The sequence below is a fragment of the Gallinula chloropus genome (assembly GCF_964237585.1).
Source record: "Gallinula chloropus genome assembly, chromosome: 4".
Taxonomy (NCBI): domain Eukaryota; kingdom Metazoa; phylum Chordata; class Aves; order Gruiformes; family Rallidae; genus Gallinula; species Gallinula chloropus.
In genome coordinates, this window is record NC_140088.1 from 83,438,825 (window position 1) to 83,466,261 (window position 27,437).

The 27,437-nt window shown below is 44.7% G+C and overlaps 1 protein-coding gene across 2 annotated transcripts in view; it reads right to left on the reverse strand.

Annotated features, from left to right (window-relative positions):
- The window catches only part of EXOC6B (exocyst complex component 6B), a gene marked incomplete at both ends in the record, with an annotated part of 300,949 nt that overhangs the window by 114,652 nt on the left and 158,860 nt on the right, over positions 1 to 27,437 (reverse strand). For both annotated transcript variants that reach the window (XM_084263018.1, XM_084263017.1), the window contains 3 exons: positions 1,780 to 1,900; positions 3,079 to 3,125; positions 3,288 to 3,371. In XM_084263018.1, the coding sequence (XP_084119144.1) occupies positions 1,780 to 1,900; positions 3,079 to 3,125; positions 3,288 to 3,371 (252 nt within the window). The remainder of the gene's footprint in view (positions 1 to 1,779; positions 1,901 to 3,078; positions 3,126 to 3,287; positions 3,372 to 27,437) is intronic.

A 27,437-nucleotide genomic window follows, 5' to 3' on the forward strand; every position in this document is an offset into this window, starting at 1 on the left:
ACAGCAGACAATCTCCCTATCCTGAAATATGTAAAGTTTCAGACAGATTCTTACCAAATATAGAATCAGTGATCATAAGCTGGAAAGAGAAACAGATTTAAAGCTCACTGGAAACTCAAAGAGGAATGACTCCATTAATCAATGTGAAAGACTGGAAGAGACACATTTTCCATTTCACTGTCCAAAAAATAAAGTCAGAAAGAAAGATAATGCCCTAAAGCTATCAGAAGTGATAAAAGATGTCCCTGTCTGCAGCAAGGAAGACAATCCAGGGATAAGTTTGGCTAAACGGGAAGAACTGAAACAGCCTCACCGACGTGAGAGCCCTCCATCAAGTCTCAATGGCACTGTGGGATGGGACCTGTAGGCTGAGCAGTGCTTAGAGATGACAGTGACGACCACAGTAAGAGTGTTGAGAATTCAGGTAACATTTTCATGATTACTGAAAAATAAAACCACCCCAACAACCCTCGCTTGGCAGCTACTTCACGCGTTAAGTTTGGCATCACTTAAAACAACTTATCACGGCAACAAAGCTGGCAAAATTGAAAAACCCCATGTTTGTACCTGGCTTACTCTCATGGCTTTCACCTAGCCAAAAACCCCACTTGAAAAGAAAATAAACACAGGTTTACAACCTCGTGGGGTGTACCTCTCTGTGTTTATTCCCATCCATAACACAGAAGTTTAAGTGAAAGGCACCAGCTTTCCACACAACTGCCTTGCTGGATGGAGACAGAGTGCTGGGGGAAACCTTGGAGGTCCCTCATACCAATGAGGGACCAGCCAAGACTTAAGTCTCTGGCATGTAAGTGTACAACTCTGCGTACTTTGGAGCGAGCAGCATGTTCTGTCTTCAGACAGAAATTTGAGGGTTTTCTCAGCAAAGGGCAGTGACACCGTTATCACTATAGGACCATCATGCACGTGTGGCATCACAGCAGAAGCATGCCTGCACTGACACCACCCTGCTGCATCCTTGTGCTTTCGGATGGCACTGCCTTCCAGGAGCAGTACTAGGATATCAGTGATTTAATATTTTGGTTTTCCCAGAGAAAACGGCCCAACAATTTGAAGATGGACTTGTGGCAGGTCATTAATGCCTTTCCTTTTAGGGTCAAATGCAATTTTTTCCATCCCTTTAACCAGCAGAGCTTTCAAAAAACTGCAGTGATCCCAGCTGAACAAGCACAACATTATATCAGGTCACAGAAATATGGGAGGGGGGGGGAAGTAATTTCTTTGCAACTGGCTTTGGGTATTTTTGCTCAAGAAGAAGAATACTGAAGCAACAATTTTCCCATATTTCTTTCAGTACTAAAGAAAAAGAAATCTATTTAGTGTCTTTTTATCCACGAATGATTTGCAGTTTGATAGCAGCCCATTCTCTGCCATGAACTTTACAGCGTATTTGTTGAATATCAAACAGGGTCATACTTCGGTGTGCCAAAGTGAAGCTTTTTTCCCCCCAGTTTTCCAGGACAAACCGACTCCCTCTGCTGGTGTTTTTCAAAAAGTGATCAGCAAAGCAACAGCAAAAATACCGAACTGCTATCTTCTTCTCTTCAGTCCCCCAAAATATTAGGGAGACGGGGAAACACAGTGTATCAAGAGGCCAGAAAAGCTGGAGAAAGCTTTTGGGGAAACTGCTGTGCATTTTCATGTGATTGTTTTAAACATGGCCATTGGAAAAGAGGGAAAACAAAGATTACAGCTGTAAAAGCCAGTATGTCAAGTCATACTCAAGCAACAGCTGAGCAATCTGGGGCTTTTACTTACTGAATGTGTTCTTAGTGCCGCAATAGTTTTTGATAACGCCATCTCCCACAGCTCATCAATATAGGCTCTATTTACCAAGCCCTGCGTTGTATGCAAGATGTGATCTTCAACTACAAAAAACCTAATGGAGAGGAGAAAATGGCACTGTTATCAAAAGTTACAGGTTTTGAGACATCAAAAGGGATCTGTAAACACCGAGTGAGGGATACATGACATCTGCATATCCACAGATCTCCAGAACAAGCTCAGATACCTATATCAAAAATAGCCAATGCTAAGCTCTTTATTCATGTATTTCTAATATCCCAGTATTTTATATGATGTTTCAGTGCATTATAGAAGTGAGCTAAAGCACTGTTGCAACCTTGTGTATGTACAAAGGCAGAATTTCCCCTCTCAAAGTTCTCCACCCCGTTATTTGCACAACAACTATCAATTAAACTCTGCTCCAGCCAGCAGCAATTGCACTACAATTGGTTAACTGCAGGGAAAAGCACTCTCGTGCACCCAGAGACACTATGTGCCTACCACCATTTAAAGGCAATCAGTTCACTCCACTCTCCAGTTATCAAACACACTGGCCAAAAAGAAACTGTATTTTTCAGGGAGTGAGCATGGCACTGTACATTTTAAACAGCAATGAGCAAAATCTCAGTTGTGTTTTGTCAGGGAAATCCAGCCCAGGAGCATGGAGCTGCATGAGAAGGCAAGCAGCACACATTGCATTCGTGATGGTCACAATTAGATATTGAAATTATTAACGTTAGCAGAAGGAATTTCAACATCATGCCCCATGTTTGGAAGATTAGAGGTCTTGAGTTGCCTGCTCTTAGAGCTCAGCTGGTTCTGGAAGACTCTTGTCAAATCTCAGTGCAATAGTCAGAAGCTCATAGGAATACAGGCTTGAGAATCACCTCCTTTACCAGGAAAATAATCAAAGAATAATTACCAAATATTAAATAATAATTAAGGCAGAGGGCCTATTCATCTCATTAGCAGGGCAAGTAGATACACATAGTCCACAAAGATTATTTATCCTGAAATTCCCAGAAATGTGCTTGCTGGTACAAGAGCTGGCAGGTTCCTCTGTGCTCCCACCAGTGACACGGCAAAGTTCATGGATGTACAAAATGCACTCTAAAACACTTTAAAAGCCCAAGCCACCTTTCTTTATTTTCCTGGTTTGGTTCCTTTTAAAGGACCCTCAAAAAGATCAACATTCCCTCCTCTCTCTCTCTTTCTCCTCAACACCACAGCACACACATATTTAGCAAGGATGTCTATAAAAACAATACATACCCTACAATTTGATTAAAATACTTCCTGTAGCCATCTAAAGTTTCGTGCTGCAACAAAGAAAAAACGAGCAAAGATTAAAACAAAGGTGACCAAGGGCAACTGGAAATAAATGAAGAGACCACCCACCCACAACAGTGCGCCCAGAGATAACCTTCCACTCCTTTACCGGCAGAGCAAGCTTGGGCATGGCAAGGGGAGGACCATCGTACCATGTTTGATGGAGGTTGCAGGACCAATCTGGCTTGTTTTCTCCTCTGCTTCCTGTAGTAGTTCTCAAAGGTTTCTCGGGCACCCTGGAAAACAGAAAAGATTAATTCAAGTAATTATAAGGGTTTGCAATAAATGTTAACTGCATTTGCTGTTAACCAGCAACGTGCTGCATTTGAGATGCAAATCTCATGTTCCTCCAGCACAGCTGTGCAATGCTTTCCTGCAAAATGCAATCCAAATATCAGAAGATAAAGAAATTTTACTCCAAATGCTGAGTCAAAAAAACAATTCTATCAGACAAACTCTTCTGTAGCCATTTTCCAGTATCACAGTATCATAGAGGTGCACAACCAGCATCTTTACCAGACCATAACATGGACAAACATCAGATTTATTTAACATGGGGGAAGCAAACCAACCAATTTCCTGGTGTTATCAAAAAGAAAGAGGGGACAGGCAATGCCAGAAATTCTTCCACTGATTCATGGGCACAGAGTGACACGAAGCCACAAACATCAGGGAATTCCAGAAGAACGAGCTCGTGTGGATTGTTAACAATTTCTGACACCAGTCCATATAGGTAGGAAAACTGAAATAGGGTTTTCAGCTCATTTTGTCCCAATTTTAATGTGGGTCTGAACTCCTAGAGAAGAGATGGTTAGTCCTGAAAGCCAAGCTCTCCTGCACAGGGCATCACCCACCCACACTGGGCACTGCGGCAGGGACCTGAACCTCAGGGGGCTCCGTCCGTAGGTGGCTTGTTTTGCCAAGCCAGGCTGCATCTGAGCATCCCCACCCAGGCAACAAACCCATGAGGATCCTCAAATGCCACCGACCTGCCGAAGCGTTCAGATGTCGGCCTCCTGCCCTGGTCCCCTAGGCTATGTAAAACCCTGCTGTTTCATCCTTGCCTGTTCCTCCCTCCTCCACGCCCGTGCTGTTTTATGTCTGAAACTAGATTATAAACACTTCAGAGAAGGGACAAGGTCTTGCTTTGAACTGTTCCAAGCCAAAAAAATAAAAAAGAAAATTAAAAAAAATCTCATTTGGAATTCACAAAACAAACAATGCACAACAACAAGTCTCACCTCAGCAAGGCACCAGCTGTCAACCTTCTCTACTACAAAAAAATAAATTAATTAAAAGAAGAACTTGATGCTAATTTAATGATTCTCCAGCTACTATGGCATTATACAACCAGGCTGCCTTAGGATGCCCTCAACTTAAGGTGCCTTATGAAATGTCTGCAATGAACCCTTGAGGAGTTGTAGCCTGACTTGCTCCTTGCCCTCTCCAAGCTGAAGCTCAAAGCTGATGCACAAATTGAGCCTTGTCAACGTGCCCAGGAGCATTCCCACCCAGTCCTGCCCTTCCCAACGATGCTAAACTCAATCAAAAAACCTTCTCACAATCATACACATTCATTGCAAAGCTTATGCAGATTTATGTTGTGGATTTTGTCTCTGAATTGTACTTTATATCTGAGCTGATCGGGGTGCATAGGATGAGCAGCTCTTGGCACATCCACCCAGCCATCAGCAGTGCCAATGCCCCAGCAAGGGACAAACCCAGATCAGGTATACACCCAAGCCTCTCCCCTGCAACTGAGCTAAGCATCATCTTGAACCTGCAAGTATTCTGGTATTTCAAGGAAGCTTTTCAGAAACAGAAACTATCTGGGAACCAGCATTTCCACATCATGTTTTCTCAATGCTCTCAAAAGTTTCTCCCCCCCGGAAAAGGAAGGGTCATAAGCCATAAATCAGTGATCTACAGGTCAGGCCCAGAAGAGGGAGAATTATTAAAATTTTTATCAAGCTAAGCACCAGCCCCCTTCAGAGGATGTACAAGCAAGGAGCACTGACCTCCCTTCAAGCTTGTCTCCCAGGCCTGGGAGGTGGTGCTTCTCAGGATGCTGGTGGTACCCATCTCCTTTTGATTTTGAGACTGCCACAGGAGAACCAAGACAAAACAGGCTGTCCTGCTACCACCTCACCACTGATGGTTCTGGATTTAAATAGTTGTTAAATCCTGCTGTGCAGGATCTCTCAAAACCTACACAAGTAGCTCAAAAAACCCTGGATCATCTCTATCCTGACTGTGACAGCAACTCATCTTTCGTCACATCACTGAGATCTCCGAGCAAAGCTACTCACTAACTTAGAGCAGCCCACTGTTACCAATGAATTTGTGGTGTAAATTCAAAACTAAAGGTGTTTTCCCCCCCGTTGCTTTAATAAATTTATGTTTGGCACCATCAGAGGCAAGAGCAAACTGATGTTGAGCCACAACCTCCAGCACAGCTGCCGCCGTGGTGGTCGGTCGTTCACGCCAACCATTGCGTTTAGCTTTTTCCAACATCATATGGAAGTCGGTGGGTAATTAATTCCCTGTTACTGAACACACATAAGCTCCATCTCCCCAAGCTACACAGGCCAGATTTTGTGGTGACCTTGAAGATTTACTGGAAACTTGGAAAGAAGTTCATCAGGAGGAGGAGGCCGGTCTGAAACCAATCAGCACTTTTAATATCAGATTTTGAAGATTTCTGCTAAGACTACACCACAGCCATTCAGTGCAGCTGAAATCACTTTCCCTCATCCCTCTGAACCAAGCTCGGAGAAGAGATCCTCCCTGCTCACCCCACCCTTGCCATGCATTTCTTTGGGAAAGAAACACCAAGTTTTCTCACATGCAGCTCTGCTTCTAGCACAACTCTTCCATCACTCTGCAATGCTGCATGCCTCATCCTGCAGCCATTCACCTCATTAAAAAGATTCTCCATTTGATATGTCAACTTTCTCACCAGCTCCTCAGGATGCTGGAGGTCACCATGTGCTGGGAGAGGCAGAAGCCACCAGCTCGTGGTGGACAGGTCTGCAGGAAGCATGTGTTCCTACAGTTAAGAGCCAAAATCCCTGATCCCACCATTCAAGCTCCTTCACCACTGGGGACAAACCACAAGCCCAGTTTCTATCCCTATTTTACCAATGGCTTTGAGGAGGATGAAGCATCTGGATCAACTTCATAATATTCTCTGAAAATTGAATTATTGGGGATTGCACTTTCAAATGTAAAAAAATGTTTTCCACATACACAAAAAGCAAGAGTGATTTGAGCTGGGCTGGAGATATTGCAGAAGGATTGACTCTAAAGCCTTCCTTTCAATGATTCAACCTCACAGGGAGCTCAGAAGGTTTTAGATGCCAGATCGTCCTTCTTCCAACCCAACATGGCTTTAACTGTAGTAGAAGAGAAGGAAAAGCAAACACTTTTGAAAACATTCCCCCCAAAAATATGAGATTATATTCACATTTTCACAGTTCCCAAATTTAAGGCCCAGAGAACTGCCGATTTGACCTAAAACATCTCCCTCCCAATGCACTGTTCCTTGGGTTTCGTCCCTGAGCCTTTTTTGACTGCTTCAAGAACTATGGACTCTCTCATGAGAGGCTACTCAAACAAAAAAATTCTCAACCAAAAAAATCTCTCTATCCACATTTTCCCTGCTCACAGATTCATCCTTATAGTTGCATCCCTCCAGCATCTCCCTATACCTTTTCATCCCTTGAGTAGTAGCCAGGAAGTCCTTCTTCCCCTTGGTGGCAGTTTCAGCTTAGACCACCCAGCTTCCTCCATCAGACCTATTTAAGACTATTCAACTTATCAGGTCTTCAGATAATATTACTCCTCTGTACTCTATTTTTTAATAGTGTTTTCCTCTGGGTAAAAGGCAAAGAAACAAACAAACAGAAAGAAACCACACCAAAAAAGAACCCAGAGCAGAATACAAGACACCATGTTTCATAGACTGCTCATCTGAAACACTGCACAGTATTTATACTTCAATCCCATTCTCTCCCAGCCCCAAGCCTAGTGGTTTTTCACACTTCACCAATCTCTTCCTTACCTCCCGTTTCCAAAGACAGTATTTTGGGACCTAAATGCTGCACACAAGAGAAGTGATTTTGTGAGCATCACTCAGGCCGTCCAGGGTGAGCCTCCTGATCCAGGGAGGTATGCTCACCCCCGTCTGGACAGCAAGCTGCCTGAATGAATATAAGATCTACTTCAAAACTTCCTGAGTGCTTCAGCATGGCAAGGCATCCAAGCTGAACACCAGCTCATCAACCAACACTTCAATGACATAAGAGACCAGAACACGTAAGCTGAGAGCAGACCTGTGCACACACACCCTATTTCTGCTCTCATCGCCTCAGTGGTAACCACTCCAACTTTTTCCTTTCCTTTCTCCTAAAAGCAGCTGTTTTCACAGAATCACAGGGGTTGGAAGGGACCTTGAGAGATCATCAGGTCCAACCCCCCTGCCAAAGCAGGTTCCCTAGGACATATCACACAGATCAGCATCCAGATGGGTCTTGAATATCTCCAGAGAAGGAGAGTCCACACCCTCCCTGGGCAGCCTGTCCCAGGGCTCTGTCACCCTCACGGTGAAAAAGTTCTTCCACATGTTGATGCAGAACTTCCTGTGCTTCAACTTGAAGCCACTGCCCCTTGTCCTGTCTCCACAGACCATAGAAAAGAGGCTGGCCACCTCCCCCTGTGTCCCACACTTGAGGTATTTATAAACATTAATAAGATCCCCTCTTAGCCTTCTTTTCTCAAGGCTTTACTCTGTAAAGATGTGGTACATCTGTGATGCTTTCTCAACAAAACCCAGATTGCACACACAGCAGGTCCAAGAATGAAGACACCACCTGGGAAAGGCTACTTTCCCAATTCCCAGCCCCAACCTCTCATGAACTTCCAAATCCACCACTGATCTTCTGCAGAAGCAAGACACTGCTAATACATATTGTCAGAAAAGCAGCATCCTTGTACCTTCTGGGTTTCTTGCAAGCTCAACCCACAACTAAGGGAAATCAAATGGTGGAGAGAGGACAAGGTCCCTTTCTTATCCATCTATTCAGATCGAATCAGAATAGGTTCCACCCAATTCTCAATCTTTTCAAGCAACCAGGAAAGTCCAAAACTATGCTCCCAAACTACACATTTATCTTAATCACTGGTCCAGGAAAAACCCTCAATAATGCCTCATATTTTTAAAATTACTGGGCAGAAGTTTCTCAAATTAGCTTCAGAGTTCACAGAGTTGGCAATGAGCGGCAGATAATTAAGATTGTAGATGAACACCACATAAGGGAACACAGAATATAATCACAAGAATGCAAAAAACAACAGCTGAAAAGAAGCAAAAAAGTTTCGTAATTCAGGAGCAGCAGAGAGCTGAAAGCAAATCAAACTGTGAATTATGTTAGGAAAAGCATGCTCTAACGTTTATTCTGCTGTTGTCCTCAGCAAATAATTAAAATGTCTGGTAAAACAGGACTTTGTGGATCCAGGACATGTAGATGACAATATTCTGGATTACTATGTTTCTGCTTACCTGGCAGTAGAAATGCACCCCATGAACTTCATGTAATGATAATTTACTAGCTGTATACTAGTGGGTAGCACATGCCATCAATAACCCATCGCTCCTATGGTGACATCATTGGCTGAGCCATCTGAAGGACTTTGTACTTGCAACATCATTAATCCATTCACTAAAATTGAGTGTTATCTTCTGAGCTCTTACATGAAAATATCAGTACAATGACTGTAAGGTGATGTGCTATGATATTATATATAACACATATACACAATATATATAATTTTATATGTATTATTTACTAATGTGTTACCACTAGCTGCTGCATGATCTAGGCTTCTCTTAGATTTATCTCTGCCCTTCACTGGCTCTTCACCCTCCTTTGACTTTAGTCCACAAAAACTCTGAGGCACACATTTTGGGAATTCTCTCACCTTTAAGAAAGGCTCACACTGCATCTCACTAAAGCACAACTCCACTACTATAGAGACCATCTCAGGGGCTTGCACAACTGTTTCCCAAAACCAGACCAGTATTCACCACCTATTAAAGTCTGGCTTCAAATGATTTCTTTGTCACACAGAGAGTTTCCTGTGGAGCTCCCAAACTCTAAAACATTGTACCCAAGTGGAAGACTGATCAGCTCAATGTGCATATGGCTGGTTGGGTTCAGCAGGTTGTGAGTTAGCAGTTCGTGCTGTACATGGAGGCCCACAACAAGTAGATTATGACAGCAGGGGTTCAGGGACACGCCTTGCTTAACACCTTCATCGATGACCTGGAGGAGGCAATAGATCTGGTCTCATCCACTTTGCAGGTGATCCCAGATTGGAGGAAAACACAATACACTCAAAGACAGGGCTACCTGCCTTCATCTGGAGGGGTCCTGGCCTGCTGGAGCAATGGGCCATCATGAACATGACGAAATTCAATATGGACAAATGTCAAACATGGCATATGAGAAGGAAGAACCCCTGAACTCTGTAGCAACACAGACCAAGAACCACTGCTCTGGGAGCACCTCTGTGGGCAAGAACCATGAGTTTTGGTAGACAGCACGCTGGGCATACACCAGCATCCTCACAGCAAAGGCAGCCAGAAGCATCTGGAGATCTAACCCTACTATCTACAAGGAGGTCACTGAGAAGATGAAGCCAGGCCAACTCTTCACACTGGTACACAGCATGAGACAACAGATAGAAATGAAACAGTGGCATTTTGAGTGGTTGTAACAAAAAGGTTTTTCACAAGAACTGTCAGGCAGCAGAAAGGTGCATAGATGTGTTTCACAGTCTCTGTTCTTGGAAGCTTTCAAGAACAGACTGGATAAAGCCCTGAGAAACCTGGTCTGATTTCACAGCTGCCTCACTGTGAGCAGGAGGTTAGACTCTGGAGCTCCCTTCCCACCTGGATGACCCTATCCTGTGAGAAACACACTTTACAGACTATGCAGATATTTTGAAGCCTCCAGATATTTTTTCCACGGTTTATTTCCCAGCCTGGGCTCCAGATATCCTGATCACCAGCCATTTCCCATATGTCATGTTCTGTGAGGAGGAAAGGCCAGAACTAGGGCCAGAAGTCCCATTTCAGGGCAGGGGGTTGGTTATATTCAGAGTTTAGCCAATCTCAGTCTCATTTCAACAAGTAACAGTATATTCCTTTTCCTCCACGTCACTGAGCAAGAGTGCTGTGATGTGTCACCCCTCACCTGGCTGAAACGGCACCTATAGATAGTGTTTCATTTTAATTTGCCTACAAGTGCCAAACAACCCTCAGCATTGTATCAGTGCTGAAGAGACACTGGATGGGATCCCATTTCTACTCCACTCTTGTAACCCCAGAGTTGCATGGGCTTACCCAACACCAGACCCACACATCCAGTCCCTGCCCCAGTGCCTCAACTGCTCACTGCAGTGGTTTGGATGCAGCACAAAAGTGTCAAAATCCTGAAAATAACTACTTTTTACCCCAAAAATTACCTAAAAGGGGCAGTCTGTTTTAAGGAGCTGTGATTGTCCAGCACGTAAAGAAACCTACAGGAGCTCATACACTAGTGAAAGGTAAGTTGTAAGAGACGGAGCTTAGAAAATAAATTTAACGTGCCCTGAAAAATCTCTGAAGACAAGAGAACACCAGTAGCCACCAAGGAAACACAAAAGTCCAACTCTTAGGCTGATACTTAACTTTAAAAATTTAAATATTCCCAAATAACATCAGGGAGGCAACACAGGTAGCATGCAGGTGCTCAGCACGGAGTATGTAAGCACTTTGCTGAATCAGGATCAAAAGGGAGGCTCCAGCTCAGCCCTGTGGAACCACTTGTTGACTGTAAACACCACCTAGATACTGAAAACAAAAAGATAAAGCTAACCAGAAAACTGCGTGGGGGGAAGAGAGAGTGGTGGTACGGCAAGTGCCGCTTTTGAGGTGAGCCTCTCCCTCCCAGGTCTGCAAAGCCCTGCATGCTCACAAGAGGCCACGCTCACCTCCACGTGTCCTGTACGGCTAAACAAGCACATGCAAGTGGAGAACGGGCACAGCCCCACCTTGTCTTGACCAGGGGTGCCTCCATCATCCTGGCTGCAGTAATTTTCTGTGTTGCTTTGCTGGGCAGTATCTCCCTACGCTGTGCATCTCTACCTGCCATGGACACACATGCACTGAGCCATCTCCTTCTTACCAGTTCAGCCCAAATCCTTGATCTCTGCTCCACCCAGTCCTGTCTCCAACATGTACCCCAGATGGAAGACAGTATCCCATTTCTTCTTTAAGTTGCTAAATCCCAAATTTCAAAGTGAATTTCATGTTTCAGATGCTTCAGGGTTTGTATCTAACAACAGTGCACTGATAGGAACTGCCTGGCTTAACAGACTTGTACTCAAGCACTTAAAAAAATAAATAAATTGAGACCTAGCAAAGTGGAAGAAGCCCAAGGAGCATGACAAAAGGGCATCCCAAAGGAAAGGAATGCTCCAGAGATCACATAGTACCAAGGTCTTCAGCTAGTCAGCTGAAAGAAACTCTACCCAGAACTAGCGAGAGCCACAAGAAGGGTCAACCAGAAGGGTCCATAAGAGCTCTAGTGCTTCCTTCCCTCTCCCCCATCACTGGTATGGTAAGTTCATTTAAAGCAAAGTTTGGAAGGAAAAAAGAAATTTACAAAGCAAAAGCAAGAAGAAAGCAAAGCCTGAAGTCTGGGTCTAACAGATAAAGTTACCTCCCTCCTGCTCCACCAACCAGCGGTTAGCAGACGCTAGCAGTGCTACCTGGGCCATCTCCATCAGCTGAGATGAAGATGATGGGAGAGAAATATCCTCCTGATCCCTCTGGAGATCCAGGTGAGCTCCCAGCCAGCCCCAGTCTGGCAAACAAGCAATATTTGGGCATCAGTGCATCAGAGAACTGGTTTTAAAGCTAATTGTCTACAGGGTGAAGATGCACATGGATCTCCTTTAACACTGATACAAAGCAGGACAAGAACTACCACTTGTCCTTGAGAAAACTTTGGGTCCCACAGCAGGTCCTGGCACAGCTCTTCATTGCTTCCCACCAACTTGGCCATGAAATAGTTAACTCCAGAGGAAAATAGGTAAGATTTCTCCCTTTTTCCCCGTTCCTCCACAGCAGACGCCCAACAGCTCCTCTCTCAAAGGAGCCAGGCTCCTTCCTCCCAGAAAATAAGGCCATTCCCCCACCCCCCCAACCCCATACCACCGCCGGAGCCGGCGGCGCAGCATTGTTCCCCAGCCTTGTCTATAGGAAGTAATATCTATTTTCCATTTAGACGGGGGTAAAGCCTTTAATTTCACCCTCCTGGCTGCAGCTGGAGTTCCCTTTTAACTGCTTGGCCACGGGAGTGAAGACAGTTTTATATGGAAGAAAATGCTGAAAAGGCCACTTTAATATGCTTGCTTGTGAAAAGGGGAGAGCTTTTCATACTGCACGGTAATGAGGGTCAGCGGGATATTACACTTCACCATATGGCTAATTTGCACAGCAGGTCAAATGCTCTATTTGCTTTTTAAAGACAGCCCTATAGATTAAGCTGCACTAAAACAAAACACACCAAAAAAAAAGGAGGAGAAAATAAAGAAGAGTGAGGAGGAGATGCCCTCTAATGTTCGAGCTCGGCAGCACAGCCAGCATGATGCGCTGGATGGTTTGTTAAACAAATACTATCTGAAGATGAGCAGAGTAGGGATGAGACAAACAGTGGTGTTTTAAGGAACCCCACTGCTTTGTCATCACGGTCCCACATCGAGGACTGTCCCTGTTTAGCACGGGGCTCCGGTGATTAGCGCGATGGCCCTGGTAACCCGTGTTTGTCTTGGCGCGTCCTCTGCGCCATGGCCCAGGCGTGACCCACGGAGGCGCTTCCCGTCCCCGGGCCGGCAGCTGCCCGCACAGCTCCCAACAAATCTGGTGGGTAAAGATTAGGGAGCTGCACAGCCCGGGTGTTTGAAGAGGGTAAACATGCTGATTAACGAGCCTGGCTTTTGTAATCGCCTCCCACCCTCCCCGCCACAGCAGAGTGTTAATTTATTAAATACCTTAACAAAGGGCCTTTATTAGTGGCCTTAGTTTGGCTGGCTCCTTTCAGAGCATTACTAACTACATCTAATAAAGCTTTAATTGACTACTGGTTTTCGAAACCTCTGACCCCGGATGACAAACGGCGGGGCCACACTTGCAAAAGGAGGAGTTTCCATCCCAAAAGAGCCTGGCAGCTCATAGGGATGCAACAGGCTCAGCTGAATCGACAGAAGTCCAGAGATGAACATCACCTCTGTCTGGATCAGAAAAGCCAGCTTCTTCCCACAACAGGTATATTTTTACAAATGCCCTAAGTTCTCTCACCTCATCCATGTTTACCTACACTGGTATAACCAGAAAAAATCAGGAACTCACGGGTTTAAAAAAGCAGTAACCTCTGTTCTGCCAAGCAGCCACAAGTATTTTAACCTCATTCAAATCATAAAAAGATCAGAAAAACATAGTAACTCTCAAACCCTTTACAAGACCAAAGGCATGAGGTGTTCCATGCAGGCACACAGCAGAGACTAAGAGCCATCAGCAAACACCTCATGTCCTCCCTGCCCAGGGTTCAGGTGGGTGATACAGATAACTAAATAAAATCTGAACTTAACCAGCTTGCATGACAAAGCTGAATGAAGTGACTTGTGCTGCATGGCCAAAAGCCACCAAAACCCTGCAAGCAAGCCCAAATCTGGGGGTCATTGTGGCAACACAGGCGATCAGCACAGCCAAAGCCTCCCCCGTGCCGCAGCTAACCACAGAGAATTGGGGCTCAGGTCTTCTTATCTTCAAAGCACTCAACAGGCTGGAGGGAGCACACAGAAAAATGTCTCCTCCTAAAGCTACGGGACAAAGAAGGCATCAACAACTTGGCTCTATCTATGCATCGGATCTCCCTCTCCCACCAGTAAAGTTTATTTCTGCAGCCAGCAGACTCTTTGCAGAGGTCTGTCAGGCTGCAAAATGCAGTTCTGGAAGGAATTACACCCACTCAAAACCTCATCCCTTCCCAAACACAAGCAGAGGGGAAGGATCAGATGAAGAACTGATGCTCCATGCACAAACCCCGCAGCAAGTCTATTGAAGAAGATAGAGAGAACAAATATCCTTGTAGAAAATAGATGGATTCTTTCCTGCAAATAAATTTTAAAGCAAAATCACTACCAGCACGCCTGGTTTCAAGCACGCTTGTGTCAAGAACTTGCCTTCAGCAACTCATTTCACATTTCCCATAGCATCATAGCTTTTAGTGAGCTTTGCAAGGGGAAGAGGGACAGCATCTCCCCTTGAAAATTATTCCCCTGTTAAGAATTTAACCTCTGCACAAGCTGAGGAAGACTTTCCATGAGAAAAAGCATTTTCACATGTATATTCATCGCTTGCTTTGAAAGCAGAAAAGACAGTGGACAGCAACCAGGGGAGAGAATGGGGATGTTAAGACCTGCCTCTCCTCCCTGGCTTGATCAAAGTTTTAAATTAGAAATTTCACATTTCAAATACAGCAACAGATCCTGTGACTCTTCAGTTTCCTGAGGTGAAGCAGTTTCTTGGACAAGTACTAGGACAGAAGCTCTCCAAGGAAATGCAAAACTCTTTCACACAGGAAAATACAAGATAGGCAGAAATGCTCCTCACCTTTACGGGTGCAAGGGGAGGATTCTGCTGACCAGAGTCCACCTGGATTCAATGTCCTTTTTATTTAAAATCCCAAAATGTACTTACTGGTTGACTACATTAATTCAGAATTCATTTGTTTTGTCATTCTGCTTAGCCCAGGCTGGGTACCACAACTTTCCCTTAAATTAGACCAAGCCAAAGACTGCTGCCTCAGTCCAACATACCATTTAACATCACACCACCCCAGTTACAGAGAGTCGGTTTGCCTGTAGAAACACTGAACACATGGTCAACCTTTTAAAACCGTGGGTTTGTGTTTATCAAATCAATTCTTGATATTAAAGAGAGAGATGTTCATCCAGAAGGAACACAAGACTCAAATACTTTAAAATATTTCCTTTGGGGGCCTTTTCTGATCTTTAGAATTCTACTTAATAGCTAGAAAGAAGTACTCCTCCAATCTGGAGTTGCTGTGTCTGACAAATGAAGTGAAGCACAGAGCACGCAGAGCTGTAAAAGGTGAGAAGGACATTAAACTTTTCTGAGATGACAGCTCAAGCTTTCACAGTTCCTCGGAGCGAATGCTGATCCAAAGGAATAGAAAGTAGCAAGCACAAATTAAGATTTGTTGGAAAGTCTAATCTCTTCCCATAATTAATAATCAAAAGTTTATCTCTGAGTGGTAGCAGTGCACCAGAGGATCCAACGTGTGTTCATACCTCAGGATCAATGACACCAATACGAAGCCAAGCACAAACCGTTTTTCCATATTTTTAAGAGCTTTGATTTTGTTTTCAGAAGATAAAATACTTCAAGTAACAGTGTGCATTTCTAAAAGTTATGCCAACAACCAGGATCATACATAAACCTACCCCTTCACTCTTCCCAGTGTCTAATAGTATATCTCCTGTAATTTCCCCAAGGACAGACACACAATAGATCTTCTCTCACCACGAAAAGGCTTTTTACCATCCTACAGCAGAATATTCTATTTCTGCTTTTAGACTTCCCAGCCATCTGCATATAGGTCCTGCACATCCAATCCACCTGGCTCACACACTGGTCACCCCAATCTCCTCCCCAGTATCCTCACGGACACAAGCTGGTCCATGCTGGATCATGAAACCAACTTGAGAGAAGGGCGATGATTTCTTCTGAACCTTTTAGGTGGTGCAAAATGCCGCAAGACACAGAACAAAAAGTTTGTCCCCCAAGTTGTCTGAGTTGAAGTTACCCAGAATTAGCCCCTTGCATCCCAGACATGAATGGCTTCCCAAGCCAAGGTATACTGATTTCAGACAAAGTTCCTAGAAAGGATTACAAATTTCCTGAGTACTTCACAGCCTTTGCATCACCCACCCAAAAACAATCATGTAGCCTACATATGTCCACATTGCTTTTCAACCTTATAAATTTGAAAATACACTCACAGAATATGAGACATTTTGACATTTCAGATTAAGGAAAGCCACCTTGCAGAGGAATTCCACCAAAGCACCATCACTCTGCTCCAAAGCTGATGAGCATAAAACCCAGCAAGTGTCTGAGCAGGGCTCAGCCTTTCCCTGTGTCAGACGCACACAGGGACACATATGTTTATCTTGGCTCCGAGTAGCCCTGACACTGAAACAGAAATAACAGGCTTCTTGTCCCACAGATACAATTTGTAGGTGAATATTTTCTAGGGGAAACCATGAAAGACTATGTAATAAATGAAAGTAACACAGGGCTAAGACACACTAACATTATAGTGCTTCTCTCAGATATCCACATCCCCCCAAACACACCTTTGCTCTGCAGCGTAGGATACAATACGTACAAAGGAAGGCTCCATTCAAGCCTTTTTGAGAGCCCCAAGTAAGCTCATATTTTAATAGCCAGAGTGTGGAAACTTCACCCGTTTTGCATGGAGCCTTTCTTTCTGTGCTATCCCTCCCTCCTCCTCCAAAGCCAAACCCTTGGGTCTGGAACACCAAGCCCCGTGTCGCTGACAGGCTCCGAGCTGGAGGAAGGCAATCGCCAAGCCCCGCACCAGGTAACGCTCTGAAGAAATCACTGCACGCTCAAACAATGGGATATTTGTCAAAGTACAGCTTGATCACCAGCAATCATCTGTTTTTCATAACTACATTTGACCTAAACTGAATCGACTGAACAAGTAGCCTGTGTTTCTCATTCTGGAAAATACAGCGGCACAGCTCCCTCTCCACCCACCCCACCCCCCAGCCCCCCCCTCCTTTTTAAGTCATACTTTTGAAAAGTTACAAAGCGATGATGTAGACAGATATTTCCTCATTATAAACAGCAGCAGCTAAACATTTTCAGGTTGCATTTTTGGCGATCTCCTCCCGTTCCAGGTGACCTGCAAGGTTAAGCGCACGGAGACATGCCTTTCTCCTCCACTCACTTCCAATCCACCCTCCCTGCAAAGAAAAGCACAAGCCAACACTTCCCAGTGTAAAAATGAAAAGAGATGGTTTCTAACCACGTGCTCTTTACATAATATATTTAAAATTCATTAAGACTTTATAATGAATGAGATGCCAGGGAAAAGAATATATTCAGGACAAGCCCACAGAGTCTTCCACGTGAGGCCACTGTGCATAAAACCTCTGGGAGGGAACTGTCTGTACATAGAAGAAAGCTTGCTCTCCTGTCTCAAGGAAGGAAGGAAACGGTGGAAACCAGTCACAAGGTTTACAAGGAAGGATGCATCCCCAGTAGTTAATCAGCTCTTGTCAGGGGTCCCATCCATTAAGGAAAAAAGCCCTCAAGTTAAGATGAGCACAGAGTTGAGTCCTTGGGAAAGATGAAGGACAGGTCTGGAGGGGGGCAAAAGAGGCAAGGGGAAGAAAAAGGTGAAAGGACAGGAGGCAAAATCTACTGAGTGCAGTTTGCAACAAATATCACTCATTTTTCACAACCTGCTTAATAATGTGGGTTTTAAGCCATGTGTCTTCTACCAGAGAGCTAATCATCACTGGCAGACAGGGTCTGTATCAACTACAGAGACACACAGGGGAAAAAATTCCTTTAATGGGACATTTTCATAGAGGAGACAGTACTGCACCCATAGATGATCTGAGTTCAAAGCTCTTCACTCTCCTCCTCCTCCAATCCAAGCTGGCACTTGGGAAGGAGCAGCAACGCATCAGTCCTGAACACCACATTTCAACTGAAAAGTGCAACTCACTCCTAAATCTCTGCTGTAAAATGTTTGGGTTGGAAAATTACATTTGCATATTTGGTGGGTTTTTTTTGTTCTTCTATCACAGAATGTGAGGGAATCATCAGGGAGCACAGAGAAATAAAACCAAGACAGGCTAATAAATAGACTTTCAGATCCAAGCTCTGCCAAGGAGCAGCACATCCAGCACTAGCTACACCCTCTGTACTGGGAAAAAAGTCATGTCCTAACAGCCCATTTCCACATTTGACAGCTACTTTTTTGCCCTTCAAAGCAAAGCTCCACATAAACCTAATTCAAACATGCAGGCAGGATGCTGTACAGTGTAATCCCAACCAGAAGTGGACCAGCGTGACCTCTGGTCAACCAGTTCTCAGCTCTATCCACCTAAGCCAACACGTATGTAATAATTATGGGCTTATAGAACCAGCTAAGTCTAGAAACCAAAATGATCAGGCAGCAAAACAGCTGTCTCACACAAGGAGATGTAAGCATGAGCACCAGCCCTCAGCTCATTTGAGCAGAAGAGCTCCTTCCTACCCACCATCCGTGGAGGGGCTGTTGGGTGAAATATGCCTTTGGTTCTTCTACTCCCTCAAAATGCGGGTGACAAAACCAGAGGGAGACACAGACAGACCAGAAGGGTGCACTGCCATTCAGAGGGACCTGGGTAGGCTGGAGAAATGGCCCAACAGGAACCTCATGGAGTCCAATGAAGGCCAAGTCCTGCCACCTGGGGAGGAACGGCCCCAGGCACCAGTACAAACTGTGAAGTAGCTTGGCAGTAAAGGACCTGGAGGTCCTGGTGGACATTAAGTTGACCATAAGCCATGACCAAGTTGACTATGAGCCAGCACCATGCCCTTGCAGCAAAGGCAGACAACTGAGTGCTGGGCCATGTTTGGCTGAGATGATCCTTCCCCTCTGCTCAGCACTGGTGGGACACAGCCAGGTCCAGGTCTGGGATCTCTGGCACAACAGAGACTGACAACACCAGTGCAAGCCCAGCAAAGTGCTATCAAGATCTCAAAGGGTAGGAGCCAGATCCCTGGTGACAAGACCAACTGAAAAACAGCAATTTCCATTGAACGTAAGGAAACATTTTTTACTGTGAGGGTGATCAAACACTGGAATATGCTGCCCAGAGCAGCTGTGGAGTCTCTATCCCAACTGTACATGGTCCGGAGCAACACCATGATAGCTGACCCTGCTTCAGTGGGTAGCTGGACAGAGCAATCTTCAGAGGTCCCCTGCAACCTCTGTGTGTGATGCTGGGAAGGTGGACACAACAGCAGCTTCCCTAGAGGGTGATGATATATGCCATTGCCAATGTACTGCCAATGACCAATACATGTGGCCACCCGGCTGAGTCCATGTGCACTGTTTAATTATAGGGTCTATACACAATAATATCATGACGCTTCCTATCCAGAGCAGCTGTAGAAAACATGCTCTGTGGCACACCCAAGCTATAAGTACAATAAAGAGTTTGCTATATAGCTCCATGGATGTCCTCTGGTTAATACTTGAAATAATAACAAAAAGGAACAGGCACATTTTAGACCACGTTATTCCTTACAATTTTTTTTCTCTCCTGGAAGGTACCAAGGGATTTCAACACTGTACAACCGTGGCTGGGGCAAGATAAACTGGAGGTAGTAAAGCCAGGAAAGAAGATTTAAAGGCAAGAGGCAAATCCCTGCTCTCAAAACAGCTCTTGCGGGTTGCTCAGTGTCTGTGAGTAGATGATTAACTCTCCGCAGAGTGAGGAAACTAGAAGATCGTCAGTCATCCAGACCTCCAGGTACCAGCTTCAAAAGATAAAAGAGATGAGACACCATTATTCTCAAAAGCCAAACTTCTCATTCCAAGGCACTGAGGAGAGCAGAGCCAAGGAAAAAGCTCTCTGAGGGCAACCAACGCTCACCTTCTGAACATGTTGCGCATCTCCCTGCTTTTGTATACAGCAATTATCAACCCCCTGAATCTGAGCTTTTCCAACACCCTTCATAAAATACAACCCAAGCTGGCTGTTGATCTCCAAGCTGAAACAACTTTCTTTTTTTTTTGTATTGGGATGGCGGTCTGTGAGCTTCTCATCTTCCCACTGTGAGACTACGGCTGCCCCGCAGCAACCGGCTCCCGCGCCGCGCTCCTGGAATGCGAGGGCAGCGTTTGTTCATTGTGCCACGGCTGCCTTGTTTCCACACTTTCCTGAACAAAGGACTGAAACAGGGAGTATATGCGTCATACGGCCCGTCCTGAACACTGCTCGCCCTTTCCTGCACAAATATTTGTAAACAGATCGAGAATTAATGTCCAGCCAACTCAAGACCCTCCATAAAAAGAGGGTTTTATTGAAAACAGGATGGCAATCATTTCCCAGATACTCTGCATATAGGCCTTTAAGATGAGAAACAACGTCCAGAGCAGGAAAACAGCAGCCGCAGCTGTGCACCAAGCCATTTTCTGAGCTGCATAAAACACGGTGGCTTATTATTTTACAGCCCCCCTCCTCCCCCACAAACACACTCTCCTCTTTAAAAAGAAAAATGAAATGCAAAGTTTCTGGTCAGCACATGATAATTCCCTGGGGATTAATTTCTGCATAAAATACACAGCCTCACTAACACAAATAGCTCAGCAGCCCTTGTGCAGGAGGATCCTCCTAATGCCTCTTTTCCTAGTGGTCTTTGAGAGTCCACACCCTACACTTACTCAGCTGAGATCCACTTTGAAGCCCAGGGTGACTAAAATACTTTACAACTTAAAGACAGGGCTGGTATAGCTCACAACTTTGCTTCCACACACATCTTTGTACTTTGCAGTGATTTCCATGCATGGTATGGGGAGACACTGCCACACAGGCAGCTCCCAGGCAAGACTCTTCACTTCTAGGAGGGGTTCCTGGGACTCTGTTCTCCCTCTGATTTTGGGAATAGTCAAGATAATCTGGATCTGGTTCACAAGAGCCAGTGGGTTATGTTATGTTGCAGTATCTTTCACTTGTCTCTATCAACTGGCACTGAGAGCACCATTTATTTATTTTTAGGAGCAAAAATAAGTCCTAAATACTGAAGAGTAGCACCTGTCCAATGGAACAGTGTCACTTAAAATCCAGTTGCAATGGAAGAAAGGCTCTAAACATGTGTTACAGAAGATCAGGTGTAGAGATCCTGGTGTACTACACATTGAAGCAAGGCCAGCAGTGGCCACCAATGTAATTGATGGAGCTGCAGCACATGACACACGAGGAAGAGTGGGGAAGGGGAAGGAGAAGGACAGAGAAGCAAATCTGGTACTGGAAGTGCACAGCAAAACAAAAGGCAACATAAAAAAATACAAAAAATATTCAAATTAATTTAACAGGAAGAAAGTCATACAGTAAGGGTGGTCAAACACTGGAACAAGGACCCAGAGAGCCTGGGAAGTTTTGACCCTTGGATATCCTCAAAAGTCAACTGGACAAGGCTCAGAGACCCCCAATATAACTTCAGATTTAGCCCTAAGTGAAGTGCTGGACCAAGTCCTCCATCAGTCTCTTCCAGTCTAAATAATTTTAAATCTATAGCGTAATCAGAGGATGAGAAAAGATGTAATGAGAATGGTTTTTAGATACTTCCCTTTCTGTTATAACTGAGTTTTACCTTAGAAAACTCAAAGGTCTTTGCAAAATCTGTGCACTTCTGTCTCTATGACTTGTTATTTTTGAGATATCACTGCTTCTGGACACTTCCACAAAGTTCTCCAGGGTAGCTGAGGCTTTTTCCACACATTCCTGGGACACTTCTGAGCCCCAGCACCCAGAAACAGAGGAAATCTAGGACAAGCACTTGCCACACTTACACAGTACAAATACTGATGTTGGTCTTTTAGGGTCCTTCAGCTGGCCTGTATCCTGCACCACTCAAGGTGAATATTGCATTAAAAAATCAGTCTTAGACATCCCTAGAACCCAAGGACCTGCAGTAGTTAAAATACTTTAAAAAAAATAAATACTCCAAACAAGTAGAAGGTAGTAAATGTTGTAATAAAGGCTGAAAAGATGTTCTGAGGAACCACACAGCACACTCAACCTTGTTTCAGCCCCTGGGGATGCTATGAACCCAGTTCTCCTGGAATACATTCCAAGAATATGGAGGAGAAAGGGACTGGGGACAAGCAGCATGAATTTAACAAGGAGTAGCCAACAACCTGATTGCTTTCCACAACAGCATGACAGGATTCATGGACAAGGGGAAAGCGGTGGGTGTCACTAACTAGCCTTTAGCAAGGCTTTTGACATGTTCTTCCACACTATTCCTGCATCTCAGTTTGGATCACCCAGACTGACTGAGTGATGAACTGGATGGGTAAAAATTGGTTGGTTGCAGATCATGATTAACAACTTGTACCCAACAAGTAAGGACCACCACAGGGTCTTCCTGGGATCTGTCCTGATTAACAACAGTGACAATGAAGAGGCAACAGAGCACACGCCTACACTTTGCTGAGGACATCAAATTGCAGGGAAAAGTTAGGACACTCAAGAGCAGCGCCACCATTCAGAGGGTCTCAACAGGCTGGGGGAATGGGCTGACAACAACCTGATGAAAACAAGGAAGGAGAGATGCCAAGTCCTGCACCTGGGAAGGAAGAACCCCTTGCAACAACACCACAGGCTGGGGACTGACTGCCTGGGGAGAAGCTCTGCGGATAAGGACCAAGAGCCTTGGCAGGCAGCAAGCTGAACATGGGCCAGCCGTCTGCCCTGGCAGCAGAGGCAGCCAACAGCCTCCTGGGCTGTATTAATGGGAGTAAAGCCAGTAGATTGAGGGAAGCGATTATCCCCCTCTACGCAGCAGTTGTTAAGACTATATCTATACCCTGCATCCAGTTTTGGGCCTCCCAAATACAGGAAAGACACCAATAAACCAGAGAGAGTTCACTGGAGGCCACCAAGTCAGTTGGGGCTGGAACACTTGCCCCACAGCAGGTTAGTGAAGCTTGTTCAGTCTGGAGGAGTGACTGCTTCAGGGGAACCTACCAGTCACCTTCAATAGCTACAAGGAGGTCGTGGAGCAGAATAAGCTGCTCTGAAAGATTCTGCAGTCTTGGTCTTGAGAGGTTTTCAGGACTGGGTACAGACCCAAGTAACCTAGTTCTATGTCAGAGTTGCAGCTACTCTGGGCAGGAGGTTGGGCCAGAGGCCACTTCAGGTCCCTTCCAGCCGGAGTGATTTGATGAGAGACTGAATGGGTGCAACATGTTTCCCATGGTCAGGACTGAGAGTCAGCCTCTTACATTAGGCACTAAGAGCAGGGAACAGGATTGAATGAAAATCAGTATTAAATGTAAACTATCACTCTATTTCCAGTGAGTGACTGTGCAGGGTCTTGCAAAGCCCTGGGAAAGCTGGGCTGCTGTTCCTAACCTCAGGTGACAAGAAGTCTGCATCCGGGCTATTGTAGTAAACCTCCCTCTTTTTTGTTTTTTTCCCCTCCCCCCTAACATGTCTGTTTTCCAAGCTGAATATTTTAAGAATCAAGGCTGCCTGTGATCATATCTAGCCAGCTCAGAATGAACACTGATTTCTTTGCTGCTTCTTTGATCGAAGCCAAGTGGTTTTCTCATGGGTAATAAGGTCACAGGGTTAAAAGAGCAATATGACAATTACAAAAGTTAAATCTATTGCCACTACAGACAGACACACTACCCAGGGTCCATTAGCACGTAGTACAGAATGGTTATCACAGGTCACTGACACCAGTTCACTCTAATGGCTTTTCCTGTGTCCTTATCAATCCAGTGCACAAAGTGTCTCACCCTCAGCCTTTCCCTATGATCTCAGTGCTGTGTTTATAGCTATCTAACTCCACCAGGCACCAGTGGGTCAGCCAAGTCAGCAGACAGTGAGATATGCCAGGACACAACGATGGGACAATCTGCAAAGTGTCTGAGATGAACAAGGAGTTACCAGAGACTGCAGAAGGAAATTTTTTCCACTGCCCCCACCCCAAATAAGAAAAAAAAAAAAGAAAAGTTTTGAAGTTCCCAAGGACAGCAAGGAAAAACTTTACAACCCTGATCTCAAAAATAGAAGTAAACCACAGACTTTCCATGGTACAGTTTGTGTTTCAGTATCAAATAAAAGAAACAACTAGGGTTACAAAGAGAAAAGAGACGTTTTCATATGAAAGAGAGGGTTGGGTAGCTCTTATTATTTGAATTGTGGTTCCTATAAGAGCCTTTCTCATCCCTTGAAAGAAGAACTTCAATTGTTTCGCCCCGCTACCAAAGAAATGCTGGAGCCCCCCTAGAGAGGTGGGGAGGGGGCAAAACCGACCGGCTGCGTCACAGCCAACACGGCAAGCGGATGAGCAGCCAGCCTGCCAATTTATTAGCCCTCAAGGGCAGAAAAAGGAGGATTAATGCAGGCAGCACAATTGCTAGCACACTTCTAAGGAGAATTAAAAAAAACCCAAGTCATAATAATACAAAAATTCTTTAAGCAGAGGGCTGGGAGGAGACGAATGATCCGATTTGAGGCATCTCCCACTTCAAGCGGAATCTGCTCGGCTTGGAGATACAAGGTGGTGTTTCCCATCCTCAACCCCACAGTTCACCTCGAACCCCTGAGCCAACGAATCCCCCCCCCACCGCCGTCCGCTTCTGTAATCACAAGGTAGCAATTTGAGTGATAAACAAAAATAAACCCTTGTTTCTCCTCCCAAGGCTCCTCACAGCTAGGAGACACAAAACATTATATTCCTCACTGAAACAGGCAAGCTAAAACCTTGGATAGCACAGTGGATACTGTGCACGCACAATGGGTGCATTTTAATAGAGAAATCCAAAGACATTGATACATTGATTATTTTTACTAAAGTGGGGGTTTTATTATTTGCTTTACCTTTTTTTTTTTTTACTTTTCCTAATGTATGTTGTGCATCAAAGCAGCTTTAGGGCTACAGAGGGTTGGAGTAAAAGCCATGCAGCAGATAAAAACGTCAGTGGCGAGATACGACAAATTTATAGTAAATACCTGTCAACTGCTATTTATCTAAATTATCCAGCTCAGGGATTCTCCAGAAATACTTCACCAACAAGGAGGCAGCTACAGTTTTAAGACCATATTTACATCAGAATCTGCTCTCTTTTTCTTCTTTTTTTTTTTTTGGACACTTGTTCTTTACCCTAAAATGACCCCTTTGTAGCTCGGATCAAAGAGCTGGGAGTGTCAATACCAGTGTCTTCATGAACATGTTAAGAACCTCAAAGTAATTGGTAACCAATTAGCATAAAGCTAAAAAAACCCACCTAGCTAAGGCAAACCCTAAATGAGTACTAACAGGCAACAGGAGCTTAAGAGACTTAAATCACGGTCAGCTGCTTTTGAGACAACTTCTTGGGAGCACCCTCTGTGCAAACTCCTCAGATTATTGGGGGTTTTTTTGGTAATTCCTTTCTGCTCTTCGTTCACCCTTTGCTTTCTGCCTTGCTGCAGCTTACGGGAAACATAAAACAAAAACTGCTTTTCATTTTATGTTATGTAAAGCAAAGCAATTCCATGTCTTGGCCTTGAAATACAAGGCTCCCAACAGCTGTTCAGATGCTCCGGCAGATAAACCATCTGGCCCAAACCTCACCTTTCCTAATTTATTTTGGATATCGATCAAAGCAACTCGAGCATTACATAGACTTTGGTCAAAGACAACATAAAAGATAAAAAAGTCAATGGCAAAATCACTTCTCTGAAATACTCTTGTTTCTTCTTTATATAATAATATTAGAATTTTCAACAAACTTCTCTATTAACTCAAGGAAAAGATATAACCTAATACCAACACCCTAGCAGACTAACCACGCTGCAGATGAATGTCCTTAAATAGCACAACACTGCTCAACAGAATCCAAGTGCTTAAGACCAGCTAAGCCTAGGCACAGACTTCGGCCAACTGACCAGGGAGACCAGGATGGGCCCCAAAACTCATGTCTCCTGGCTCTGCTGCTGCCTCCCCCCCATTAATGCTTTTACACAACGCTCACAACAGCTGAATAACCACCATATCCACGGCTCCAGCTAGTGGCTGTTGGTGGTTTGGGTTGGGTTTTTTTAATTTTCCTAGGAAAAGGACAGTATGCATTAGTCTGACACTACCAGGATTCCCACTGAGACACTGAGGTTGCTCAGTGGTTACCCATTCCTACCAACTTGCAACCGAACCCGTCAGCTGAAAAGCCTTTTTTCATGCAATTTGGAGCATATTTGCTGCATGCAGAAACCACAGGCAGGGTAAGGACTTGTCCTAGGAACATAAACCCAAATCTCAAATCAAGGGGTTATTTGAGCAGAGACGGCTTATCCATACATACATCTCTACATATAACACACAAAACATCCTGGTGATGTTTTGTTCAATAGCTGCAGAAATCCAAAACCTCCCTTACACCCAGTTCTTCCTCAAAACACTCTCAGCCAGGCCGTTTCTCACAAGAAAAGGAATTGCTCGATGAATAGTCCCATAAAGCATCCCAAGCAGAGCATGTCCTCCCAGAGCCGCCACCATGCCAAGGTCCAACTCTCAATTAACCCCCGCCTGACCTTCCTTCACTTTCTTTCCCCCTCCTCTGCCCTTCCTGAGAAAGTTCAGCGTTTCCTGGAAAAGTCTCCTTGCCTGTTTGATATTGTACTTCGCCTTGGTTGCTGAAGGAAGGATTTACAGGTGCCTGGCCCCCTCTGTAAGACCATGACCGAAGGCTGACCTCCCGGTACAATATGTGAACTTCTGCCCTGCTGATAAGGCTGGCAGATATGAGTAGGATTTTTCAAATAATCCTTTGGGAATTTATAAGCAGCACAGCCATAAAACCGAGGTGACTGGAAGGTCGATTTCACTAAAAATAATAAATATCTCAATGTTTATTCAACGTGGGCCTTTTTAACTGCAGGCCAAGCATTTAGATAACGCTATTGTAAATGACAAATATTAGGATTTTTTGGTAACTATTACATTATGATCCTTCCGTCTGACACTGATGTGGCCGTTTCCCTCGACGCTTGCTGGATCTCTGACATTGTTCAACTCATGTTGGGCCTAGAAAGCCAGGGCAGGCTCCAATCACGGGTCAAGAAAAGGGCAATTTTCTTTTGAGGAGCCTTTACTATGCTTGGTTACCTTGTTCTCTTGCTTCTATATCACCAACACACCTTCTTTAGAGCTCTGCTGTCTACTTTTTCTCCTTACTAGGGCTTTTGGCTGAAATAAGAGAAGGAGCAGGGGGAGAAGGACCAAACAATCTCAGCTCAGGATGGGGCCAGAGGATGCTAACTAACCTACCACCATGAAGCCCCTGCACCAGGTCTAATGCTACTATCACCAAGTCCACCGTAGAAGTACTATTCCCAGCAGAAGACAATCCCATCTGGATCCA